At 37.3% G+C, this 26,829-nt stretch overlaps 1 protein-coding gene across 1 annotated transcript in view; it reads right to left on the bottom strand.

Annotated features, from left to right (window-relative positions):
- Window positions 1–4,103: 4,103 nt before the first annotated feature.
- Window positions 4,104–26,829, bottom strand: part of hcn2b (hyperpolarization activated cyclic nucleotide-gated potassium channel 2b) — a 48,379-nt gene continuing 25,653 nt past the window's right edge. The window contains exons 6-9 of the mRNA XM_051693150.1: window positions 16,107–16,253; window positions 15,534–15,774; window positions 9,076–9,240; window positions 4,104–6,027 (exon numbers count right to left, since the gene is read on the bottom strand). Coding sequence (XP_051549110.1) covers window positions 5,150–6,027; window positions 9,076–9,240; window positions 15,534–15,774; window positions 16,107–16,253 — 1,431 coding nt within the window. The 3' untranslated portion in view covers window positions 4,104–5,149. The remainder of the gene's footprint in view (window positions 6,028–9,075; window positions 9,241–15,533; window positions 15,775–16,106; window positions 16,254–26,829) is intronic.

Genomic DNA, 26,829 nt, shown 5'->3' with positions numbered 1-26,829 from the left:
TTGTTGCCAAAGGTTTGCTGCACCACTACCGGCAAAGAGCTGCAAACTTCTGGCAAACATTTGTGGTTAATCAAAAGCTAATTTGCAAGTGAAAATAACAAGCATCAAATTTGCGGCTAGTTTAGATTTTTTGTAAGGGGTGACGTGTAACAAGTTGACATCAGTAACAAAGCATAATTAACACCTCCAACAATATTAGCATTTTGTAAAGCGTAAATAACGAAGCCTAAATAGTTAGCATCTCCAGGTATATTAGTATGTTGTGAAGCGCAAGTTAACATCTCCAACTATATAAACATGTTGCTAAGCATAAATTATTGTAATTAACGAAGCATAAATAGTTAATGTCTCCAACTATACTAACATGTTGCGAAGCATAACAAGTTAACATCTCCAACTGTATTAACATCTTCTGAAGCGAAGCAAATTAACGTAAATAACAAAGCATAAATAGTTAATGTCTCCAACTATATTAACATGTTGCTAAGCACCAGTTAACGTAAATACCAAAGCGTAGTTAACACCTCAAACTATATTAGCATTTTGCATTGCGCAACAACTTAGCGTAAATAACGAAGTTTAAATAGTTAATTTCTCAAACTGTACTAACGTTGCAAAGCGTAACAAGTTAACATAAATGATGAAGCATAAATTGTTCACGTTTCCAACTATACTAACATGTTGCGAAGCATAAGTTAACGTCTCCAACTGTGTTAGCATGTTGCGAAACGTAAAAAGGTGCAACTGTAAAATGATAGATGACACCGATGTTTAATAAATAACGACTCATTTTTCATTTTGCAAAATTGTCTTATTTTGCAGTTGCGTCTTTTTGTGCTTCACTACATGTACAGTATTGCAACACCCCTGAACCTCTATAACCCTGGGGGTGGGGGTTATAGAGGTGAAAATAGATCTTAACCACTTTCCTGGACCCATGTTTGGACATGGGACAAGCAGGTATCTTCCAGCCCAATAATTATTAAGTGGTCCTCTCGTGACAGTTATAAAGACCACGAAAAGAAAGCTAAATTCATTCTCATTTCTAGTCGATCTGGTTACTGCTGCAGTGGCTTACGATCCCAAACATTACTAATGGAACCAAGAGATGACTGCATGCCAGAGATCATAGTGATGGCTCCATAGCATGGAGGGGGAGGGGTGAGAGATTTTGTGTTTCTGCCTCACAACAAGAGTCTGAGATTGTTCGACTTCAATTTGTGGGCTGAAGACAACTTTTGTTGTCACATCCTTGAACATTGAAGTTGATCTTATCTTTAAATGGACACAGTGTTACATAAACATTACAAAACTCCCACAAATCACTGCAGCCTTGAAGTGAGAATCAACTCGAGGCTTTTCTGTTTATTTTTTCTTTTTTTTTTTTAAAGAAAGTTCTGCACACTTTTGTAGGTGGAAAATCTTCATTAAAAAAAACGTTTCAATCAAAGACCTTCACGCGTTTTGCCATGTTCTTTCCTATTGCATTGACTGTGTCCTACGCACCTGCCCCAGACGTTTCAGCATTGGTTGTTTGTTTGTTTTTTCTCTAATGCACAGTGCCCAAAACGCCTCTAAAAATGAATAAATAAACAACAAATAAAAGCAATTAAACAACCTAGGTGCACTCAAACAGTAGACTGATTGAAGTTGTCAGAGCGAGATGCCTTCAGAGAGAGAGAGCGAGAGATGTATAAATCCTTAACAATGGTACACCATGTCACATCTCAGCATCTTGATTAGACTGACTATGAAAGTTTCAAGACTGTAACTTACATACAGGATTACTTGGCCAAAGTCCTTTGCTAATGGCTTGTCTGTCAAATGAGTAGCATCTCTGTGAAGTGATAGAAACCTTAATAAGGTCTATTAGCCTAGACATCAGGGAGGCTCTCAGGGGAAAATATGTCAATGTAAACAATGGATACTTGGGGAAAACTCTTTTAAATGAGACTTTGACATTTTTAGACAGATAATACTCGATATAGCGCTCCCATTGTCATGAAAAAAACAGAGAATTCTCTGGAAATATCAGGGAATTATAAATTGTGATTTCCAGGCCTGGAAAAGACAATCTTTTACATTAAAATGGTGGGTGAATCTCATTGATTATTTAAAAAAGCCTTTAATTATACAATTTTATTTCAGGCAATGCTAAAACAAACCCAGGGTCTTGTAACATCCTAATTGATGGAAATACTATCTAAGTAACTTCATCACAAGATTTTTTTGAAAATTTATTGAAAAAACAAAAACAAAACAGATGTTCTCTTGAACCGATTAAACTGCTGCTAAAAACATGGGTCTTTTATCAAGGTAGTCAAGAAAAATACCCACAGATGCTATGGATAAACAAAAAATCAATGCAGTGTGGTGAAAGTTAATGTGCAGCGTGTAAGTACGAAAAATGTCTCGTTTCTCAGACCTTGTCCCTTTCTTATTAACAAAAAACAAAGTTTCAGCATAATGTTTTTTTTTCGGCTACTATAATTCATAGTAAAACTTAATGGTGCTTTGTGGTGCATAAATCTTTAATTTTATGGGTCTCTAAAATTGAGACAAATATGCCTTTCTCATGGACAAATCATGTAAACTTCATTGCTTCAGATATAACTTAGAATTTGTCAAAAAAGTAACATAAAATCATAAAAAGAGTTGAAAAACAAATCAACTCTGTATTTGATTAAACTTAAAACGGAGGCATTGTGCATCGCAAAATCAAAATATGAATTTTTCAATCAGCATATGGGGAGACATTGGACTGTGGACTATGGATTCCACAGGGGATCATTTAACAGACTTAATTGGATTCACATTTGGCTTTGACGTAGGCCAGGACTTTGCTCAGAACAAACCTGAAAAAGCTACAACCACGTTTAAGCAGTGAAATGGTACGTGGAACAGTGGAATTTAAATAGGGTTTTAAGGATTCAAATACAGAGAGAACATCAGTGCCTCATTAGGTAGCCACGGCGAGTGAGTTATTTAGTGCTGCAAAACAACAGATAGTGGAGAGACTCGTTGTCGCCTGATACGTCCTGTCACATTTCAAAGGAGTGGGGTAATCACTGGCAGTGTACTTGGTCACATTCTGCTCACATAACCTCACTTGCCCTCTAAGATGTGGGTGATTGTCACAAAACATGTCAATAAAATGTTCTAGTCATTTTTAACCCATATACTTTATACATAGATACTCACTGAGCACTTTGTTAGGAACACCTGTACACCTACTTATTCATGCAATTAACTAATCAGCCAATCGTGTGGCAGACAATCATGCAGATACGGGTCAGGAGCTTCATTTAATGTTCACATCAACCATCAGAATGGGGAAAAATGTGATCTCAATGATTTCAAAAGTGGCATGATTGTTGGTGCAAGACAGTTTGAGTATTTCTGTAACTGCTGATTTCCTGGGATTTTCACACACAACAGTCTCTAGAGTTTACGCACAATGGTGCCAAAAAACATCCAGTGAGTGGCAGTTCTGTGGATGGAAACACCTGGTTGATGAGAGAGGTCAATGGAGAATGACCAGACTGGTTCGAGCTGACAGAAAGGCTACGGTAGCTCAGGTTACCACTCTGTACAATTGTAGTGAGCAGAATAGCATCTCCGATGCACAACACCTCGAACTTTGAGGCGGATGGGCTACAACAGCAGAAGACCTTGTCGGGCACTTTATTAGGACCATAGTGATCCTAATAAAGTGCTCAGTGAGTGAACTTACAGTACATTGAGTATAGAAAATGAAGCCTACATTGGGACCGTTATTTTGACATTATTGTCTTTTTTTTTTTTTTTCTGTATATAATGCATTGTTTTTTTACACTGCAGCAATGAGAATATCATAATAATCATCTTTTTGTTGCATTGCGGTAATGAGAACTGGGGGTAAAATGCAACTGTGTAATGCGTAATGAAAATAATATAATGTAAAAAAAAACTGAATTGCCCTAAAATGGTTTCTTTTTAAATATGCAAAATATACTTAATTTGTTTCTTTTGATTTTGGAGTAAAAAAGTGTCAGGATATTTTCTTGACCCATGCTGGATTTCCTCAAAACTACTCAGGCTTTGAGCAATAAGTCTCTTTATTTGTGAGGAAGAATAATTTTACATATGGGACAGTGCCATAATCTTTTTAAAAAACAAAAAACATCATATCTTTTAAATAAAAGCATAATTCATTTTGAAAAGCTGACATTTGTGAAGAAAGCTACTTAAGTCCATTGGAATTAAGACTTAAATGCATTCGAATACACCAGATAAGGGCAAATTAGTACTTCAGTCATTAGACTTCGTACTGCACCAGTATAATTTGTTCAATATCTTTGTGGTATTTACTTTAATGAATTAGAAAACTAATGATTCATTTATGTGTCCCCAATGCTAAATCAGGATGTGGATAAAATGTGCTCTGTTGTGGGACTAGCAAAGAAACACATATGGTCACACACAAAGTTTTAATCAAAATCAATGCAATTCAATTATATTTGTATATTCATTTTATTTGACACACCTTTACATGTAACCTCATGGTAACATTTTTCTTTTGGCCCAACTTTGGTCTGAAGGGATAAAAAAAAAAAAAAACATGGACAGCAATTCCAGTAAGAATACATCCCTTTTCAGAACCTGGATTCCACTGACCTGCCGTCTAATACGCAATCGCTTTTCTCAGTTTTCTATAACAATTCTAATATTGAACATTATAGGTTAAATATCTATTGTCTAGCTGGTTCATGTTGAGAAGAGGGAATAACCTCCTACGTTATGATTAGAAGTAAACTGCAATGTCCTGGTATTCATGTCAGTTTGCATCATTTGGATTACAGTATATAAAAGGGAGTGGGTACATTTGTAATCTTTGTGAACAGCTACAATAAAGAAAACAATCCAAAAGAGGCAAACTGTGTTGGTGCAAGCTACATTGATGTTTATATTATATGTACAATGGAAATGTCCCAATCATGTTTAGAATTAAACAGACATGTTGTTCATTATATTCTAGAGGGTTTTTTTGTGGCCGGTCACACCACATACATTCTGAGAGTAAAATCCAAGGTGTGACAAAGGAATGGGAAAAGTTATTGGTGAGGGAAAGTCCACAGGTTCCCAACACTGGCAGTGCCCACCATCATGGTCACAAATTTGATGATAATCTAGATCTGGTGTGGTGGTCAGTCTCTGGCAGGCTGATTATTGAATCCTTCTTGGGCAGTCCCGAATCCAAACTGGGTCTCATCTGAGGGAGGGAAGCAGGGGGGAATGCACCTACAGACATTTGGTGGTGCAGTGCCATTCTTGGAGGGATGCTACTTCTGTGACCTGTAGGGCCTGGAAGGTTATGAGGGGGGCCAATGGAGGTGGAGGAGACTCTGGTTGACTGGGGAGGACTTGGGGCAGCTGGTTGCACCAAATAATGGGGCAAGGATGGCTGAGATGCGGACAGAGCTCGGGCGTCCTGGCTTAGAGTGCTTCTGGGGCCTGGTGGTCGATGTGTGGGGCTGGGAACATGTTGGTGTACAAGGGATAGCTGGGAGCCCGAGGGTGCACCCGGAGGGCTGGAACCATACTGGAAAGTTCGACCAGTTGTGGCCAGAGGGCTATGGACAGGTGTGCTGGCAAGAGCTGAGGCAAGGGCTAACGTGGAGTACTGGGAGCCTGGGGGAGTCTGGCCCTGGACCACCTGGAACCGCCTCACCATTCGGGGAGATTGGACGGCCCCAGAACCAACTAGAGAGTTGCCCATCTGGGGGCAGAAACTCATGGCCACAGCCTGCTGGAGGGTGGCAATGGCAGAACTGGTGGAGGGTTGGCTAGAAGGTCTGAAAAAGCTACCATGGGTTGAAGGAGTCATGGACATGGCCCTGGGCCTCTGCATGTCCCCTTGTTTCACCAATTTAACCATTTCCCGATCGTACTTGACAATCTCCTGAATCATCTCGTTCTCATGGTTGTTGAAGACACCAGAGTTGAGATCATGCTGTACTTTGTGCATAAGGATGGAGTTCTTCTTGCCTGCAAGAGGTACCAAACAGGCAATAATATTGCAGTTAAGGATCCATAATAATGATGCAGTTGTAAAAACGTCATAAATATTGAATTCGTATTACAATGAACTCATTACACTCAGCTCTATTACCCTAATTGTTTTGTTAGACACAATGAAGTATTGGCTTAATACTGCACTAAATCCTTGTACCATTTTCCAGACCTAGTAGCAGTAAAGTAATGAAAAGCAATTGAATTCACATTTGGCAGATTTGCATAATTTGGAGAGCATACTTTTGTCTTTGGGTTTGAGTGTGTTTTATAGATGTTTGCCACATTACACAGCATATTCCTGTTGTTTTACTGACAACCCTACTGGGGGAAAAAATATTGGTTTTAGCTGGTTTACAGTCTAGCAGGTCTCCCAGCCAGGCCAAGCTGGTCTTTAACTGGTCCCTTCAACTGACAAATGCCTAAAACCAGCATACAGATCAGCTAAGACCAGCAGGTTTAAGATGATTGTTTGTTATTCAGCAGGGAACTGCTCTTTTATCATTGATAAAATGATCGCCCAGTCCCTTGTGAACAGTATGACCCAGAGCCCTACTGAGATCTCTGGTGAGAGGAAGCTATAATATCTGGCACTAGTATCGTACTGCTGAGTCATGGCACAGCTAACACTAACTCGTGACAGAGCACGTGCCTATCACCTGCACCCTGCTGCTAGCAGAGGCCAATTTGCAGCTAAAATGACATCCTTTGCAGGGCCTGAACATCGCTTTCAATTTCTCTCACATCTGCCTCCAGTAGCACACAAAAATAACACTGAAAACTATCACTCTGTCTCTCTTGGTTTGGGCATGCAATTTCAACAAGCTGTCTTCCAGATCCACGGCTAAATAGCGAATATCAGAGGATGTGCGGTGCGGATTTGTGTCATCCATCATGTTTAGAGCTAGAACTAGAGCAGTGGTACAGGAATAAACCAGCACTGCACATTTTGCATCACATCCAACATGTGAAGTGCTGGGGTACTCCAGGCCAGAACTGAAAACCACTAGACTAGGGTGACCAGTCGTCCTGATAAAATTGCTACAATTCAGATTTTTATGAGTTGTACTGAGGACACCATTTGTCCTCATAATTAGTCTTAATCTAAGTCCACACTTTTCAGTTTTTGTTTGAAAAGTCAGTTTTTAGTTTCTTTCTCATAAGAGCCACCTGCCTGTATGAGTCCAACTCCTTCATTTCGAACTTAGTGTCAGGCTACTAGTCATCTGCATTTAATGATATTCAGTTTCTTGAAAATGTCCATCACAGTTAGCTACACAAGTCATTAAGTCTAATTAAAAAATAAAAATACAACTAGAAAACAAATATGTTATTAATAATTTGTATTAGTAACAGAGTGAAAATGCCTACTTAATTCCCGAGACCTTCATTTGCAAATCTTTTTAAAATGATTAAAAAAAAAGAATACAGAAAGAAACATTTGTTGGTTTTATAAATGTTTTATTCAGATACTATTAACATCTCAACACATTGCAAGTCCTCAGTAATCCTTGGAAAACTTCGACAGTCAGTGGGACTGGTTCATTCCGTTCTTTTTGAGTTGGACAGTTTGACGTGGTGCGTAGCCAGTAGATTTACTTCAGCTGTACGTCTTGCGTCATCAACCCGGAAATAACGTTTGATTCAGTTCGATGTTGTGAACCGTTTCAACTGGTTACTTGCTGAGAATCTTCTCAAAAGAACGACTCGTTCAAGAATCGGACATCACTAGTGAATCATGCTTTTTCTATCATGAGTCGTAGATTTTATCACTCTCATAGATTTGCAATTTTACTTAGTTTGTTAAAAAAGCACACTTCAGCAAATGTAGACAGAATTACAAAAAGGTGTAGGTAATACTTTGGGGGGTAATTTGGTCACCCTATATTGGACACACCCTGTTACAGCTGCCTCTCTGAATTCCCTTTTTAATAAGCAACTTGAGACACTTTTTGCATTTATAAATTTAACAGGCAATATTTACGTGAAGCGACTGCAGCCCATTGAATTTGAGACTGTGAAAGCAGATGCTCTACTGCAAAGTGTCTGGAGTCTGAACTCCTTCGTGAGCTGAACTGATCATTTATGGAATCTGGCTGTTATGGCAACAGCAGTGAGTGGGGTGGCTGCATGGCCCATTTGTAAACAACTGAGGTGGTCATGTGATAGGGAGTGACATCAGCAGCACACTGACCTTGGGAGATAAGGGAAGGATTCCAAATGGATGCTGATCGGGGTGGGGAGGGCAGGTGGCCTCTCTTGGCAAATTATATGTTTATGTGCTGAGAATTCAAGCCAAGAATGGCAAAACAATTGTGTTGAAGACAAATTTTGGAGGGGACTCGTATTTTCCCACAGATGTGACCAATGAATGTCCAAATGTGATGAAACAGATGGAAGATCTGAATGTGTGGACAACAGTTGCTGGCCATGTACCAGTAGTGTCTTTAATACAGGTAAACACACCCATACAAAATGTGCTGTGGCAGTACCATGGTAAGGTGATGGGATCAAATGGTAATACCATGGTACTTTAATTGGTACTCCGAGGTACGTAGTACTGTGCATGCCCAAAACACTATCACTTACAATAAAGTACCATGGTACAACCAAGTTTTTTGGTCATTGTAGCATATTACTGCCATGTTTTGCTTTGTTTTTGGACATGTAACGTGGTACCATGGTACATACATTTCAATAACATTGTATATATCAAATTACCATGGTAGTACTATCTGATACTATTATTTTACAATTGTTGCTGCCACAGTACTTTTTTGTATGGGATGTAAGTACAATGGTACCCAACAAACATAGCATTACCATGGAACCATGTCCACAAACCATGGTAATACCATGGTACTTTACATGTGACTCCAAGATAATTCTAAAGAATACCATGGTATTATCATAGTACATATCCAAAACACTATCACTTACAAAAAAGTACATGAATTTAAGTGCTGCTATTCACAATATTATTTATTTATTCTATAAATTTAGCAGTTTAGGTGGCGGACATACCTATTCGGTCAAGGCGGTCAATTGCTACTGTCTCAAACGCTCTCCTCATCATGGGGTACTCCTCTAGTACTTCATTGAAGTTGTCTACAGAGAGCGAGTATAGACGGCAGTAGGTGTCTGCTCGAACACTGGCAGTTCTTCTTCCACGGGTCAACAGGCAGATCTCTGATGAGAGAGAGAAACAAATAGGACATATCATGGTTGTGGTTCAAGAATAGAAAAATGTATTGTCCAACTTTATCTCCTGGAACAGAGCTTAAAAATGAGAAGACCACTTTTGGCAGTATAGAACAAACATGATGCATTTGACACTTGACCTCTGTGTTGCTTTGACCTCACAAAATACAATAATGTTCCTTCCCTGCTTTAAAAAAAGCTAGTCTTTCTGGTGTTTAGGTGGTCTTTTAGCCTGGCCAAGCTAGTGTTTAGCTGGTCTACCAACCTGACCAAACTGGTGTTTAGCTGTTCTACCAGCCTGACCATTTGACAGTCCCCAAAGCCTGTCTAAAATAATTATATTAGAGATATATACGAGAACTTAAGTAAGAATGTAAAGGCAAACAATGCAGCAATATGGAATACATTAAGAGGGCAATCAACATAAGATAAGTGTTTGTTTTTAACTGCTTGAGAATCAATGGATGCATCCAAAACATGGAAAATTTTGCTTTCAGAGGCTGTATATGGAGTTAGGATGAAATTAAGGTGCATTTCAAACTGTTCTGAGACCAGTGCAGACAGACAGCATGCTGGAGGTCAAGTAATTCCCTAATTAGGGAGCAAGGGAGCATCCTATAACTCTTCTATACAGTCATGTTCATTTACTACTAAAATCTGGTCAAAAGTTGAGTTTCAGGCTGGTGAAGTTTGGACCACTTAACATGTTTAGCAGACATGGGACAATGGTAATCAGTACATAGATTCAGAATTTTTCATGCAAAATTATATTTTAATATGGTTGGCACTGATTGGATGATGCTGGCCATTACTTTGTATCAGAATTATTTATGCTAATTTCTTTAATGTATGTAACGTCTCAAAAACATGAAAAACCAACACACTTGGAAACATAATAAACAATTTGATTATAGCTTGGTATTATTTAATATTTCATAACTTAGTCCCACTGTCCACATATGTGGACATCATTTTAGTTTTTTCGTTTTTTTGCATGTTTCTTAGGGGGCACTAGTTACAAATCAAAAATGGGAATAGAAAATTTGTTTTTTCCCCCCAGCAGGGATGTGTTTGCTTTAGCACTTTGAAACAGGACATCTAACCATCTTTGGAACATATACAGAACATTTGTCCCAAACTTTCTAGAGACTCTTCATCACAGTCATCTTAATTGAGTCGTTCTTCTTAAATTAACTCCTCCATGTAATTTCACCACCACTGGAGCCAATACCTGTCAGGTAACTCAAACCCACACTCTGAAGGAGCTGTTGGTTTGTGTCCTTTGTGCTTCTGTTCTTTTCCGAGAGGAAGCAAGTTCAGAACGCTCAATGTTATAGAGACGTTAGATCCTGTTCCCTGACTGAAGGGGCCCTGTCCACACACACTGTGGATGCTCATCAATTTGGTATCAACCCAGCTGGAAATGTGGCCACACTTCAAGGTGAATGTTGGCACAGCTCACTCTCATTGAAGTTGCTGTTAGCATCACTACCAAAATGCCCCTCATCCCTGTAGAGTGGATAAAACTCCACTGTGTATTCAAGTGGAAGTTGCCTGTTGTTGAAAATCAATATCGCTTTCATTCTGGGTAGCATTTGCATCTTAATAAGAGCGTTTTTAGATCAAAGTGTAATTTAAAGTTGATTGCACATAGTTGCAAAGACTTGACCTTTAAGAAAATCTATTATACTCCTCACTACATGCACTCCTGGTGGTACTCTCATGCCATTCCAACATGTATGACTTTCTTCAATGGAACACAAAAAGAGGTAGAACACTGGCCTCATTTACTTTCATTGCATCATTTTACCATACAATACAAGTTAATGGTGACTGAGGCCTAATATTTCTGCCTAACATTCTGCCTTACTTCTCCTTTTGTGTTCCTTGAAAGAAAGAAAGTCATCCAGATAAGTAAATGATGACTGATTTTTTATTTTCTGATTTCTGACTGATTTAACATATGACCTTGATCGACCAAAAGCGTTATGTCTACATGCTCCATGTCGATTTAGAGTATCGTCTGAGATATTTACAGACCAGCAGAGGAGATTAATAATTATTCTCATTTCTATTTACAAAAAAACCCAAAAAAAAAACACGTCTAATGTGTCCATATGAACTAAGACAGATGCTGTTTTAAAAGCATTTTTTTATTTAATATGTAGCATCTACTTTACTCCTTAAGACAGAAAACATTCCTGTTATGACTTATGCTATTAACCAATTTAAATGGCTTGACTATTTTTCTTGGAAACACAGATTAATGGAATAAGCCATGAGAGGCCACAGTGATTTTACCACAGTTAAGGGGGTTTTAGGCTCTCCAGATTGCCTTGCACCCAACAACACACCTTAACCATGGTAAAATCACTGTAACGTATTGCTTCTTGTGGCTTATTGCTCTTTTAAGATGGTGCCAAGAGCAATATAATGAAAGACCCACGGAGTTCTGGAGAAAAAAAAAACTTTAATTATTCTAGATACACGAGTAGTGACAGATATTTTCTTTACTACACGGTTTAATTTAAAATCGCTCACTTCACTTACATCAGCGAAGGTCAAATGATCATTTTAACAATTCTACTTAAAGAAAATGTAAATTCTCTGATCATTTACTCACCCTCAAGCCATCCCAGATGTGTATGACTTTCTTTCTTCTGCAGAACACAAACTAATATTTTTAGAAGAGTATATCAGCTCTGCAGGTCCTCACAATGCAAGTGAATAGTGGCCAGAACTTTGAAGGTCAAAAAGCACATAAAGGCAGCATAAAAGTAATCCATAAGACTCCAGTGGTTAAATCCATATCTTCAGAAGCAATATGATAAGTGTGGGTGAGAAACAGATCAATATTTAAGCCCTATTTTACTATCACATTCTTCTTTTGTTTTTGGCAATTCACATTCTTTGTGCATATCGCCACCTACTGAAGATATATATTTAACCACTGGAGTCGTATGGATTACTTTTATGCTGCCTTTAAGTTCTTTTTTGAGATTCAAAATGTTGGTACCCATTTACTTGCATTGTGGGGACCTACAGAGCTAAAATATTTTTCGAAAAATCTTAGTTTGTGTTCTGCAGATAAAGAAAGTCATAAACATCTGGAATGGCATGAGAGTGAGTAAATGAGAGAATATTCATTTCTGGGTGAACTATCCCTTTAAACCATGTGTTATAGTGCAGTTCCTAATAAAGTTACCACGCCAACAGGCAAGTTTTATTAACTTGCCAAAGCCATTTTTACTCAAGTGAGTATATACTGTATGTATATATACACAGTACATACCGTATGTGATGAGGCCGTGGTGCAAACGTGGTGCATCCAATCAGATTTTAGAGCCGGAACTGTCCTTTTTATTATACAACTTATATACAGTGAACAGAATGTGGGTCTTATTGTCCTGTGAGAAGCTGTGATCAGCAGAGAACCATGACAAATCAGTCTGGCATCATGAATAAGCCCTCTCATGCATGCAACTTAAAAGGTACAGTGTAATCGTCTTTAGCCAGGGAATCTCCACTGTCGACATTATAAATTACTCTGACATTGATGTTCTGCTCCACTAATTAGGTGTTATTAATTGGCCACATTTGTCCTTTATCTGTGGTCCTTCAGAGCCCCTGCATGGCTCCTGGAGTATTCCCAGTCTCAGTGAACTCTGCTACTTGCCCGCCTGTGTCCCCCTACCAGACCGTGCCCTAAAGACTCTGGAAAAAGCACTGTCTTTTTTCCGGATCATCTACGCCGGCCCCTCATGGGTGGGTCAGGATCTTAAATGGGACAAAGCTCGCTGGAGGGAGAAACTGAGGAGTCATGTTCAAATGTCAGTGATATTCATCACTGTAATCTGGGTGCAAGTAAGCAGTTTCAGTGGGAGTGAACATAACATGTAATAATATGCGACTTTAAACATCAAGCAAGCCTGCTTGTTTTTCAGCTTTAAAAAGATACTTTTGAAAAACTCCTTCCTCTTAAAGGTGAAGTGTATAATTTCTGGGCCCCTAGTAGCACCAGACAGAATTGCGAAAATAATGTTTTCAAAACACTCCCCCATGTGCCATTGGTCGAACAAACAGATAATCCCGCCCCAAACTGACACCATTGGTTGAGTCTGGGTACTCAAACAAACAGCAATGTTTTAAAAGAGCCACAATACTAAAGCCATTTAACCTACAAATGGCTTGCTTGTAGTTATTTGACTTGCTTGGGTGGGCCTTTCACACAGAATGTGTTTTTGCATCTGTCTGTGCTGTTCTTGAATTGTTTTTCTATGTAAACATGCACTAAATGGACGTTTTTAAACATTGTCCACTGACTCGCTGGTTTTTCAGCATCTTGCGCAGGACAGCCACATTTTTAGACGCTGTTTCAAGTTAACCCTTCTACTGTCTTCGGTCATTTTTGACCGATTTAATTTTTTTATGGTTTTAGACTCCGTGTCAAGTTAACCCTACTACTGTCTTTGGTCATTTTTGACCTATTTGATAAAAAAAATTTTTTTTAATGGTTTCCTTCATCAGAGCAGTACAAGGCTTGGTGACTTTTCCTAAATTTGCCATCTGATCACAAAAAAAATGCTGAACTGATTCTATGAATCTACGTGGTTTTATCAAACAGTTACACCTTTCACATTCGCATTATTTCACATTATTTGAAATCAAATAAGAAAAAACAAAGAATTAGACTTTAACACACACACAAACACTCTCTCTCACACATAAACACACATATACAGAACTTAGGTGTGGGAGCCACACCATCCAGACAAAATACTAATTCATCTATTATGAAAACAAAATTTCATGTAAAGTTATATATTTGGCTTTCTTGGGCCTTGCTCACAGTTCTGTTTCAGCAGCACAATGATGAAATAGTGTTCCTTACATTACTGTTTGATAATTTTCGACCGATTTGACTTTTGTTTCTGTAATAATAATAATTTTCTTCATCTAAATAGTATAAGGCTAAGTGACTTTTTCTACACTTGCCATCTCAATACACACACACACACAAAATACTAACTAGATTCTATGATTTATTATAAAACTTTTTTTACAAACAAGACTTCTTCTGCACTGTTTATTACTTTTTTATTAATCATTTATTTATTGCTGTTCACTATATTATGTTCATTATCTTGCTGTTCATTGTCTTTCAATTTTTTATACTTCATTTACTTCACTGACTGAATTCTTATAAGACTTCTCTTTGTAACACCATGGTCAAGTTTGACTGCAAACATTAAAAACATGCTAAACTTTGACAAATGTAGTCTTTGATAATATCAAAATATATATCAAAATTCATAACTTAATATTTAGAAATTAACTTTCTTACAACATTGGTCTACTGTGACCATGCAGCATGTGTGGATCGCTGCAGCCATCTATTGGTTATAATTGTAATTTCATGTAAAGGTTTTTTTTTTTTTTTTTCAGCAGATGGCATCAGATGCTTAAAATGCATGACACATTTTTATATTTTCTTATTTTTTATTTTAATGAAGTGTATTTTTTAAATTCAGTTAAAGTAATATAATATATATTTGAAAATGAATGGTGTAATTTAGTAATTTAGAGGTAAATTGGGTCTAAATACTACAAATTACAAAAGAAATACATAAGTTTAGTGATTTATTTAGTGAAGTTAGTTTTATTAAATTTCTGGAAAAAAATAAAATAAAATACATGATTACTGTATCCGGTCAAATTTGACCGGGAATACTAAGAGTGTCAGCCTATAACAAAGACTGTAGAAGGGTTAAAAAGAACTTCAGCTTTTAAAACGTGTCTTGAGACACATGCATTCTGTTCATCGTTGCGCTGCATTTTTGATTGAATTCAGTTTGAACAGCGTTTAATGGCGTCTTTCTGGATAAACTAAAATTCCTACAGGTTTCTTGAATTCTTGGGGAATAATATCTTGTTAATGGACAGTTAAAGGAAATCATAAGAGCTTTTAAATGCTGAAAGATTTTCTTTAAATTACTTTTCATGTCATACTGGGGCAATTTATTGAATTGGTATTCATAATAGTCCTATTGGGAACTTTGAGTTCTAAAAAAAGATCTAGGTTTTGCTTTATATTAGATTCATATGAGACAATTCCCATTGGATTGGTCGTAAATTCTGAGAATTTACAATTCCTTCAGAAATATTTGACTACATGATGTTTAATAATAATGTTTAAGTATGATAATTACACTAATATATCTCGGTGCAAGAGTTGTATGTTTCAGAATAAATTAAATTGCTGTATGCTGTATGGTCCTTACCCCCAAAGTAGGAGCCGTCAGAGAGCTTCATGCCGATATTCCCTTTGGTCAGAACGCTGACTACACCATGCTGAATGAAGTACATCTTCTTTCCTATGGTTCCCTCACGAACGATGTAATCTCCTGGTTGGAAGACCTCGAAGCGAAGCTTTGTTAACATAGCGGTCACAAAGTTGGGATCTGCATTGGCGAAGAGCGGCATGGATGCCACCAGCTTCCGGCAGTTAAAGTTGACTATTTCCTGGAGTTGAGGAAGTTATTTGGGTTTGTTAATAATTAGATTAAAGAAATAAAGGTACACTACAAAAAAAAATATTTTCTTTTGTTGCTACGTTTATTTTTTTACCCCATTTGTTTCTTGTTTTAAGCACAAATCGAAAAAATGTTTTGATTTATGCTCAAAACAAGAAAAAAAAAAAAAAAAAAAAACTATTTGCAAATATAAGACTCAATATATTTCTTAAGATATTTAAGGATGTTTAGATATTTTTACTGGAAAACAATACTGATTAAAAACTATAGATTTTTTGCAGTTGTATCAGTTGTATATCATTTCCTGGTGCTAACTGGTACCTCTCGCAATGGCTCGTTCAACTCTTCCAAAATGCTTTCTTCGTCAAACATCTTGCCCTGGTATCTATGCTCATAGTAGTCGTGGATCTTCTGCCGGAAATCGGCCGGAAGTTTGTGGAAAGACATATACTGCTCAACTTGCTTGTACTGAAAAGAGAAAAAGAACACAGGATAAAGATGCTAGCAACATTTAACAATACTTTTCTCTTACAAAATGTTACTACAATGGATTTTTGGACATGGTATTCTTGGAAGTACCTTGTAGTACCATGTAAATTTAAATTTCAGTGCTATTGTCAGAGGTGGGTAGTGACGTGCTAGATTTACTTGAGTAACTTTTTGGAAAAAATGTACTTTTATGAGTGTGTTTAATTGAGGGTACTTTTTACTCTTACTGAAGTAAATTTCTAATGAAAAAAATGTACTTTTATTTCATTACAATGGGCGACGTTCCTGTCGTTACATTATTGGTTTTAATTCAATGAGTGTTATTAAATGCGTTTTACAACAACGCTCTGTCACTTGAGTCGAGCTCATCACTCCTGCAGCAAGCGCTCAAAAGCCTTCATTTTACACCAAGGCAAATGGATATTTTAAGACTAAAACTGCAGTTAAGAAAGCATGTTGTGGTAAGTTTTGCCGATTTTGTGATAACGTGAGCTTATCTGTGTCATGGTGATGGTCATTTTCAGGGTGATTCTGTATCTATGGGCTCTTAGGACCTCAGTTTATAAGTATACATTTTTATATCAGTGCTGCAATACATCTGTGTCTGTATCCATGTAAACATCAGCGTTAAAGGAATAGTTCACCCAAAAATTAAAATTCTCTCATTATTCACTTACCCTGATGCCATCCCAGATGTGTATGTCTTCAGTAGAACACAAATGAAGATTTTTAGAAGAAGAAAGGACTCAGGTCCTTATAATGCAAGTACATGGGTGCCAGCAATTTGACGGTCCAAAAGTCACATTTAGGCAGCATTAAAGTAATCCACACGACTCCAGTCGATCAATGAATGTCTTCTGAAGCAAATTGATACGTTTGTGTAAAAAAATTAATCGATATTAAAACGTTATTAACTTTTAAGAAGTGCTTCATGCCAGAAGCTGACGTGAAGAATTCGGAAGCGTGCGCTTATTAACAACAGAAGAACTAATGTCACGCGAGAGTTCAGCCATTTCAAACAGCATCAGAGCCCTGGATGGAAGCGCCGATTTAAAGTTAAAAGCGTTTGAATTATCAATTTGTTTCTTACATAAACCTATCGATTTGCTTCAGAAGACATTCATTGATCGACTGGAGTCGCATAGATTACTTTTGTTGCCTAAATGTGACTTTTGGACCGTCAAAGTGCTGGCACCTGTGTACTTGCATTATAAGGACCTGACAGAGCTCTGTCTTCTTCTAAAAATATTCTTTGTGTTCTGCTGAAGAAAGACAGTCATACACATCTGGGATTGCACCAAGGTAAGTGAATAATATCAGAATTTTCACTTGTGGGTGAACTATTCCTTTAAGTGTAAATGCCTTTTGCTCTGCCCATCACGTGCAGACAGCATTTCTGCGTGAGCACAGCATTTCTACATTTGACAGACGTGGCACGTTTTTTTTAATGGACAGCAGAGAACAAGCTTTGAACTTAAATAAGCCTAACATGCTTCCAAATACAGAGATAAGGTGCCGTTTAGTTTACAGAACTAATGATCTAAATTCTTTCGATGAAATACTGTAACTTCCCTGAACTAAGAATCTATGCAGGACTTTAAAAGGCTGTGAAGTAGCAATAGTAGACATTAATAAAGCATAGTCTTGCTTCGTTTTATTCAGCATTATCTATAATTGGGCCTGTGGAACATTGTTCATGTTTTTTCACCATAATAATTACTAGAACGTTTTTCAAACCTTTTTTTCAAATTGACAGATTTGTCTAAACCTGACAAGCGTCCTTAAAGTGATAGTTTAGCCATAAATTAATATTCTGTCATCATTTTCCCACCTTCAGGTTGTTCCAAACCCATGTGACTTTTTGTATTTTGTGGAACCCGAAAGATGTTAGACAGAATGTTAGAGACTGACAGTCTCATTCATCATTCCCTTTTAAAATATGGGGGGGTTGGACATGCAGTGAAAGTAAATGGTGACTAAAGCTAACATTCTGTCTAAGATCTTGATTGTGATGCATGGAAGAAAGTCATATGGTTTGGAACAACATGATGGTGAATGATGACAGGATTTCCAATATAATAATAATAATAATAATAATAATTATTATTATTATTATTATTATAATTATTATGTAACATGTTAAATGTCTGTTATGTTATATGTGGAAGTAACTAGTTACACGCTACTTGAGTAATCTTTCAATTGGATACTTTCTTACTCTTACTCAAGTAATTATTAACATGATTTATTTTACTTCTACTTGATTAATTTATTTTTTTAAAGTAATTGTGCCTTTACTTCAGTAATGTTTTTGGCTACTCTACCCACCTCTGGCTATTGTATATATCAAAGTACCATGGTATTATAATCTAAAACCACCACAGTAGTTTTTGTCGTGTTGACGCAATATGTACAACCACCAATCTGTGCTTTTCCTATATCAGTCCTGTGTGCCCTCTTTTGTGGAGATGTGATATGCTGGCAGGGATCACTATATACAGCCGAAAGTAAATAATTAAACATCCAGGCTTCTTTTCCTTTATGAGCATTCCTGCTATTTTGGGAAACATCAAAGCAAGTTATTTACATTGGATGTGATAGACTTAAGAGCGTATGATAATATTATGTTCTCAAGCAGATACTGTGTGATGAAACTGAAGATAAGATCTATTCATAGCACAGCCTATGTAGTTAACCATCTTTCTTCTGCATTGTCTGTATTTGATGGCTTTCTGGTTTATGTCACAAGAATACACAGTACATTTATTGCTTTAAATGATGCTGATCTTCTATGCATTAGGGGAAAGAGGGGTAAGCTGTGCCACATAGGGATGCCAGCAGGAGGTGCTCATCCTGTGGTCTGTGTGGGTCATAATACCCCAGTATAGGGATGGGGGACACTATACTGTAAAAAGGCACTGTCCTTCGGATGAGACGTTAAACCGAAGTCCTGACTCTCAGTGGTCATTAAAAATCCTAAGACACTTCTCGAAAAGAATAGGGGTGTAACCCGGATGTCCTGGCCAAATTCCCCTCATTGGCCCTTTTCAATCATGGCCTCCTAATAATCCCCATCCATTAATTGGCTCTATAACTCTACTCTCTCCTCTTCACCAATAGCTGGTGTGTGGCGAGCGTACTGGCGCACTATAGCTGCTGTCGCATCATCCAGGTGGATGCTGCACACTGGTGGTGGTTGAGGAGAGTCCCCCGTTCAGTGTAAAGCGCTTTGAGTATGGTGTCAGAAAAGTGCTATATAAATGTCATGTTCATTCATTCACATTTTACTTGTGTTGTCCTCTAGGCAAGGAGATATTAGGTACAACTAATCAACCTACTCCAAATTCATTATTCAAAAGCCAAAAAAGTATATTTCTATGAAATGTGGATATATTTCACAGGATATCAACATTGAATAACTGTCAAATTCTGAAAATAACACCTCCTGACTTGCAGAAGGGCATTATATACACAGTGTCTATCTTGATTGGCAGAGCACAGAGGTTATAGAATGTGTTGATAACATCAGCTCTGTCACATCATTGCAGCAGTCTCACTCTCACGCACATACAGAGGCCTAAAGGGGGCAACTTCTAAGAGCCTAACAATGACAAGCTTTCTTTCCTGTCTCTATTTATAGATTCCACACCAGGTTTTTTAAAAAAAAAAAAAATTTTTAACTGAAGATAATACAATTCCATTTACATGTCAATGGTAAGTACAAAGAGGACTGAGAGTATACCAACTATCATTTGTAAAAATATCTAATACATACCATTGTCTGGGGAGAGGATGGATGGATGGCTGAATAGATAGATAGTCCATGGACAGATCAATGGATGGCTGAATAGATAGATAGTCCATGGACGGATGAATGGATGGCTGAATAGATAGATAGTCCATGGACGGATGAATGCATGGCTGATTAGATAGATAGTCCATGGACGGATGAATGGATGGCTGAATAGATAGATAGTCCATGGATGGATGAATAGATGGATGGATGGATGGATGCTGAATAGATAGATAGTCCATGGACAGATGAATGGATGGCTGAATAGATAGATAGTCCATGGACGGATGAATGGATGGCTGAATAGATAGATAGTCCATGGATGGATGAATGGATGGATGGATAGATAGATAGATAGTCCATGGATGAATGAATAGATGGATGGATGGATGGCTGAATAGATAGATAGTCCATGGATGGATGAATGGATAGCTGAATAGATAGATAGTCCATGGACGGATGAATGGATGGCTGAATAGATAGATAGTCCATGGATGGATGAATGCATGGCTGATTAGATAGATAGTCCATGGACGGATGAATGGATGGCTGAATAGATAGATAGTCCATGGATGGATGAATGGATGGATGGATGGATGGCTGAATAGATAGATAGTCCATGGATGGATAAATGGATGGATGGATGGCTGAATAGATAGATAGTCCATGGACGGATGAATGGATGGATGGATGGATGGATAGATAGATAGTCCATGGATGGATGAATGGATGGATGGATGGCTGGCTGAATAGATAGATAGTCCATGGATGGATGAATGAATGGATGGATGGCTGGCTGAGTAGATAGATAGTCCATGGACGGACGGACAGACAGATAGATAGATAGATAGACCATGGATGGATGGATGGATAGACCATGGATGGATGGATGGATGAATAGACAATCAATGGATGGATTGATGGATGGTTGGATAGATAGTGCTCTCACCTGTCCGTTATGGCTTCTCAAGTGTTGTTGGTTTTTTAAGTGTTATAAGGTGACATTAGGGTTATTTCGATGACATGTCACTGAAGCGGTCAAAATGTCACATTTCATCACAGTCTTATTAACGAAGAGGAATGCTATATAGAGTATAGGAGTGCATTACATTTTAACCTTGTGTAACAATATTTTTGAAGCATCGTTGAAACTGAGATATGCTTCTGTGGCCTCTAAGACCTCATATTTCAACATAAAATCTAGAGTGGTTCATGTGCACATATGGATAATGATGTGGGGGAATGGTGATGCTCTTTAGTGACCTCCCAGCTGGATGGATGGTGTCGGAAGGAGAATGTGTGTGGATAATAAATGTCGGTATGTGTGCAGTGACATATGCTCAGCTTGACATCTCCTAGGTCGATTTTTAGAGATACTAACAGGGTGCAGTCTGTTGCACTGGTTACAAACAGGTGCTGTATGTTTTACAAACCATTGAATGGAATGGAATTAAAGAATAGTTTGTTTTTGGGTGAACTATCCCTATAACATGAACTTACAGTGAAAAAGTATTTTACATCATTGGTTAATTGTTGTTAATGTTCATTTCTACATGTACAAATACATTTTTAAAATAAGTGTACATCAACATTAGTTAATGCACTTTGAACTAACAATGAACAATATTATATTTCCAAATTAAAATGAACCAAGATAAGTAAAAGCTGTTAAAATTATTGTTCATTGTTAGTACATAATGCATTAACTAATTGTTAACATATACAACATTATTATGCTACCAAATAAAGCTTACACTTCCTATCTGACACAGGCACGCAATATACAATAGACACTATGGCACGTGTATGTTAGCATGCACGCTGTTACTCATAGTCCCTTTGGCAGTGGGTGGGAAATCATGTAAAGTGAAGTGACTGACTTTAATTAGCTCAGAGTGGAAATCCCTCTCATAAACCTGTTTCATGAAAACCTTTTGTTCTGTAACCCGCCCCAACTCCTAATCTCATTCAATCTTAAATAATTACGATTGGATTAGGGAATTTTACAAATCGCACCCAACTGAAAAAAACAACCATGGGGGTCTCAACACTCCCTGTATCCATTTCCAATTTCACCTTGTATTACAACACAGAGGGGCAAATTCACTAAACAGTTGCACCACTTTTGTGCACAATATTTCAGTGCAAAAACTTACATCCTATTCACTAACCATCGCAATTCTTTCTTAGTAAATTCCCCCCCAGAATATAATAAAAGGCAAAGGCCAAAAGAAGAGAGTCTGTCCATGTTTAACATTAATAAAACTATGATTAACCATTAAATATTATTGGAAGGTACCTGAAGCATCTATGTTTATTTGCACACCAACATTTGGCCACCTCAAAACAATTCCTACCTGTCTTGTCAAGCTCGACCAACTCCTTGTACGTTACGCTTTGTCCCTTTCAATCAAGGAATCCTATTTTCTCCTCTCTTTGGTTTATTCAATCAGCCTTGAAGTAAGACAAGGCATTAAGCTGAAGAGTGAAGACAATTACTTGGACCTTGTTGCAATTACTGTTTGAGCCTCCTATTACATACAGCCAGGGTCTGTGTATCAACACAAAAAACACTTCAGGAAACTTTTAATTGTGAAAAGGGCTATAGCTCTGGAAGCTGCCTGTTTATAGTCAGGACAGGGCTTCCTTATCTTTTTTCCCCCCCTCTCTTTCCACTTGCACTTCCTGTGACTCACTCTCCCTAGGCCATAAGTCTGTTGGATCTAACTGAGCATCATACTCCTCAGGGTCAGAGTGAAATAGAATACAAAAGAGAGATAAACCAGAAAGACAAGAAAGAAAGTCCTGAAAGAAAAGGCGAGAAACAAAGACTAGAAAGAAAGACAAGAAAGTCATTTAAGAAAGAAAAAATGAGAAAGAAAGACCAGAAAAAAGACTAGAAAGACAATAAAGACAAGATCTAAAAAAAAAGGACCAGAAAGAAAAACAAAAAAGACAGGAAAGAAAGACCAGAAAAAAGACTAGAAAGACAAATAAGACAATAAAGAAAGACAAAAAGAAAGAATAGTAAGACATGAAAGATGATAGACCTGAAAGAAAGACAAGAAAGACCAGAAAAAAGCACAAAGGTGAGAAAGACTAAAAATAGAAAGACAGACCTGAAGATCATAAAAAAACTAGAGAGAAACAATAGAAAGATCAGAAAAAAGATCAGAAAAAAGTCTAGAAAGACAACAAAGATGAGAAAGTCTAGTAAGACAGTAAAGACCTGAAAGACGGACTAAAAAGACAATAAAGATGAGAAGAAAAAAAATACCAGAAAGACAGACCCGAGAGAAGACAATGAAGACAAGTCAAGAAACAAAGGCCCAAAAAGACTAGAAAGACAATAAAGATGAGAAAGGAAGATTAGTAAGACAATAAAGACCAGAAAGCAAGAATAGAAAGAAAAAACAGAAAAAGACTAGGAAGACAACAAAGATGAGACAATAAAGACAAGATGATAAAGAAAGACCAGGGAAAAAACTAGAAAGATGAGAAAGAATAAAAATAAAGAATAGAAAGACAAGAACAATGAGAAAGAAAGAATAAAGACCAGAAAGATAATAGAGAAAGGAAGACTAACAAGACAATAAAGAAAGACCAGAAAGAAATACTAGAAAGAAACAATAGAAAGATGAGAAAGACAATAAAAAAAGACTAAAAAGAAAACAAAGATGAAAAAGAAACACTAGTAAGACAATAAAAAAAGACCACAAAGACAGACCAGAAAGAAAGATGATAAAAACAGGAAAGAAAGACAAGACGAGAAAAAGAAAAGAACAAAAAGACAAGAAAGGAAGACCAGAAAAAAGGCAAGAAAGACAGACATGAAAGAAAAACCAGAAAGACTAAAAAGAAAGACCAGAAAGACAAGACAAGAAACAAAGACCAGGAAGATGGACTGAAAAAGAAAATGAAAGAAAAAGAGAATTAAGGTAGAAAGCTATGTGAATCTGCAGTGACAGAACAGTAGGGCTGGGCGATAGGATGATGTAATCGGATATCAACGATGTCTTACAAAGATCCTGATACTGACTGCGAACAGATGACAATCAACAATCAGACATTGGGAAATGGCAAAACCATGGATCTGGGAAGTCACCAAACATATTAAACAGTGACCGTGAAACTAGCACCCGCCACCCGCAAAATACGATGAGGCTGAATCTAGTTCACAAGCTCCTCATCCAAATGTATTTCATGCACGGGTAATTTTGCTCATCTACCCGCAACAGGCGGGCGCCCTGCAAGACGTCTTGGAGTGACATATGACAAGAAATGCTGTTAGTCACAAAGACATGCGCTTGAAGAAACACACTTTATTATATTTTTAAGAACAGACGGAAGAAAAGCCGTCAACAGCTGTTTCCATCAATGCTTTTTTTATGCGCATTTTAGGATATCACATAAAATCTGCTGGATGGAAACACCAAGATGCGAATAAAATCTCCAAAATACGCATGGAAAACGTATACGCTCGCTTGAGGTGGATACATTTTTTATTCTATAAGAAGAAATGTGCATAAACTATGATGGAAACACATTACCCAATAAACTCCTATTGAATTTAACAGGAATGCAAGTTACACATCAAAAAAATCATGTGACTGAATAATTCATTCATAACTGGACGAACCAGCGGACCAATCAATCATCGCAACTGAACTGTTGCCCTGGTCATTCTGAAATACCGGTGTCCTAAAAATCCAAAGCCTGCATAGAGTTTGCAGTGCAAATAATTTAAACACAAACTTGCACTTTTTCCCAAAGAGCAGGTTTATTGACACTTTTAAAGAATATCTTATAGATCCACGCAGCAAAGTCATGATGGAGGAACACGCACACACACACATAGTGCTCCCAGAACTGCGTGGCGCGCTGTCATTTCCAGTCAAGAAACGAGTTATTAAAATGTTTTGTCTGTGCATCTTAAACCGCAAGTATTTTATTAATAAAAGAGTCGCACAGTTGCTACAGTTTCCCCGAAAAAGTACGATTTTGTACTTTTGAAGGGATGGAAACGCAGCTTTATCCACACATTGTTTTTGCGATATTCTGATTTTTCGCATTAATTAAATTCACAACTTGGATGGAAACATAGCTACTGCTTGGGTCTGATTCACTGTTTGTTCAGAGGTGTGCAGCACGAGCTGGAACAGGTCTCGTGGAACAAGCGCATGTAAAGAGTTTTCATTCGTCTGAAAACTGCAAGAAAACTGTTGTCTATGAGAATGCTGCAAATGATCTCTGATAATCTCAGGAGGTGCTGTGACTTCAGTTCACTTTATTCCCACGCGGTTAGCATGCATTGTGAACACAACTCTGCAGGTTCAGTAATATATATATATCTTTGTAGTAAAGAAACAAAGATGACAGTGATTAAATCGTAAAGTAATGCAGCATTACTTTTCTTTTGGCAGCATTAACTGTATTACCAAAACGCAATAATGGCAGCATTATTTTTGGAACACAAGGGAATTTATTAGGCTTATTTATTTTGATTATCATTGTCTTTACATTTATAATTGGAGCAAATGGAGCCGTTGGTGACGGTAAATATTTGGATTTGGGGAGGTGGTTAAATAAGATTTTTTTGATCACTTCATTATTTTAATGCTTTAGAAATGTCTTTAGTTTAAGTTTTTTGTGTTTCAATAAATTAATTGAATTTTTAAAGCAAAATCAATAAAGCAAAAAAATTCACCGACCCTCGACAGGGGGGTTGACGATGTAACCGGATAACGCGATATATTTTAAGGCAATTTTCGCTCAAATATTTTTTACATATCGCACAGCCCTACAGTGCAGTACAAGCATTAGCTTAGCATCAACAAGATAAGCCACACATCTAACATGAAACATTTGTGCAGGAATATCAGATTAACTAGTTTAAGCATCCTAACACAAGTCATCAAACAAAGAGTGATGCAATGTTGCATAATATATGAGAGATAATTATCTTTGTCCTTCCAATATGGACGGATTGACACACACTGATACTCACCAATAAAATCCCTTTTCAGGGACTGCTGAACTGGTTTGTACACTGGATTTGATTACTTTTAAGACTCCCAGATGATTCACTAAATATTACTTCACACAAGATTAAAAATCTTTTCAAGTATGTTCATTAGTATTAATACTAGTTGCATAGCAACACTAGACGGTGCCAATGGATGCTTATTTTGTTTCCATTAAAATTTATGACAGAATCACTTTTGACAGCTTGCAAATCACATGGATCGAATAAACATGTGGAAACAAGCTATTAATTATAACGGATAAATGGAATTGTGTACTGTATTACTGAGCACGGGTTTACTGCATGAAAACCTATTTAAAATTTTCCATAGGGTTTTTTTTTTTTTTTTTTTAAATGGGGAATGCAGTTGATCTTCAATGACATAAAGGGATGATACATCTCCCATGACCATCTGCCAAAGCATCAAGGTCAGCATGGTCACCAAGTAAAGGAGATGAAAGCCTGATTCCTGTGAACCGTACATCAAGCCAGTCTTCCATATGGACCATCGGCGGATACATTTAAACCAAAAGTGTCCTGGTGCCAACTGGGATTATGATGGTTTACCGTTAGGTAATAACCAACGTGACACTGAATCTAAAAAACACTGCAATCCTGTGCGAGACACTAAAAAAAAACAGCAAGATGCGCAGCAACGTTAAAAAATATCTGTCTTCCGAATGTTTATATAGAAAAATCTTTGAAAAACAGTGCAGATGTACGCAAAAACGTATTCC

This window comes from Myxocyprinus asiaticus, chromosome 49, assembly GCF_019703515.2.
Source record: "Myxocyprinus asiaticus isolate MX2 ecotype Aquarium Trade chromosome 49, UBuf_Myxa_2, whole genome shotgun sequence".
Taxonomy (NCBI): domain Eukaryota; kingdom Metazoa; phylum Chordata; class Actinopteri; order Cypriniformes; family Catostomidae; genus Myxocyprinus; species Myxocyprinus asiaticus.
Note: the sequence above shows the minus strand (reverse complement) of the source record. Positions and strands in the feature narration are given on the sequence as shown.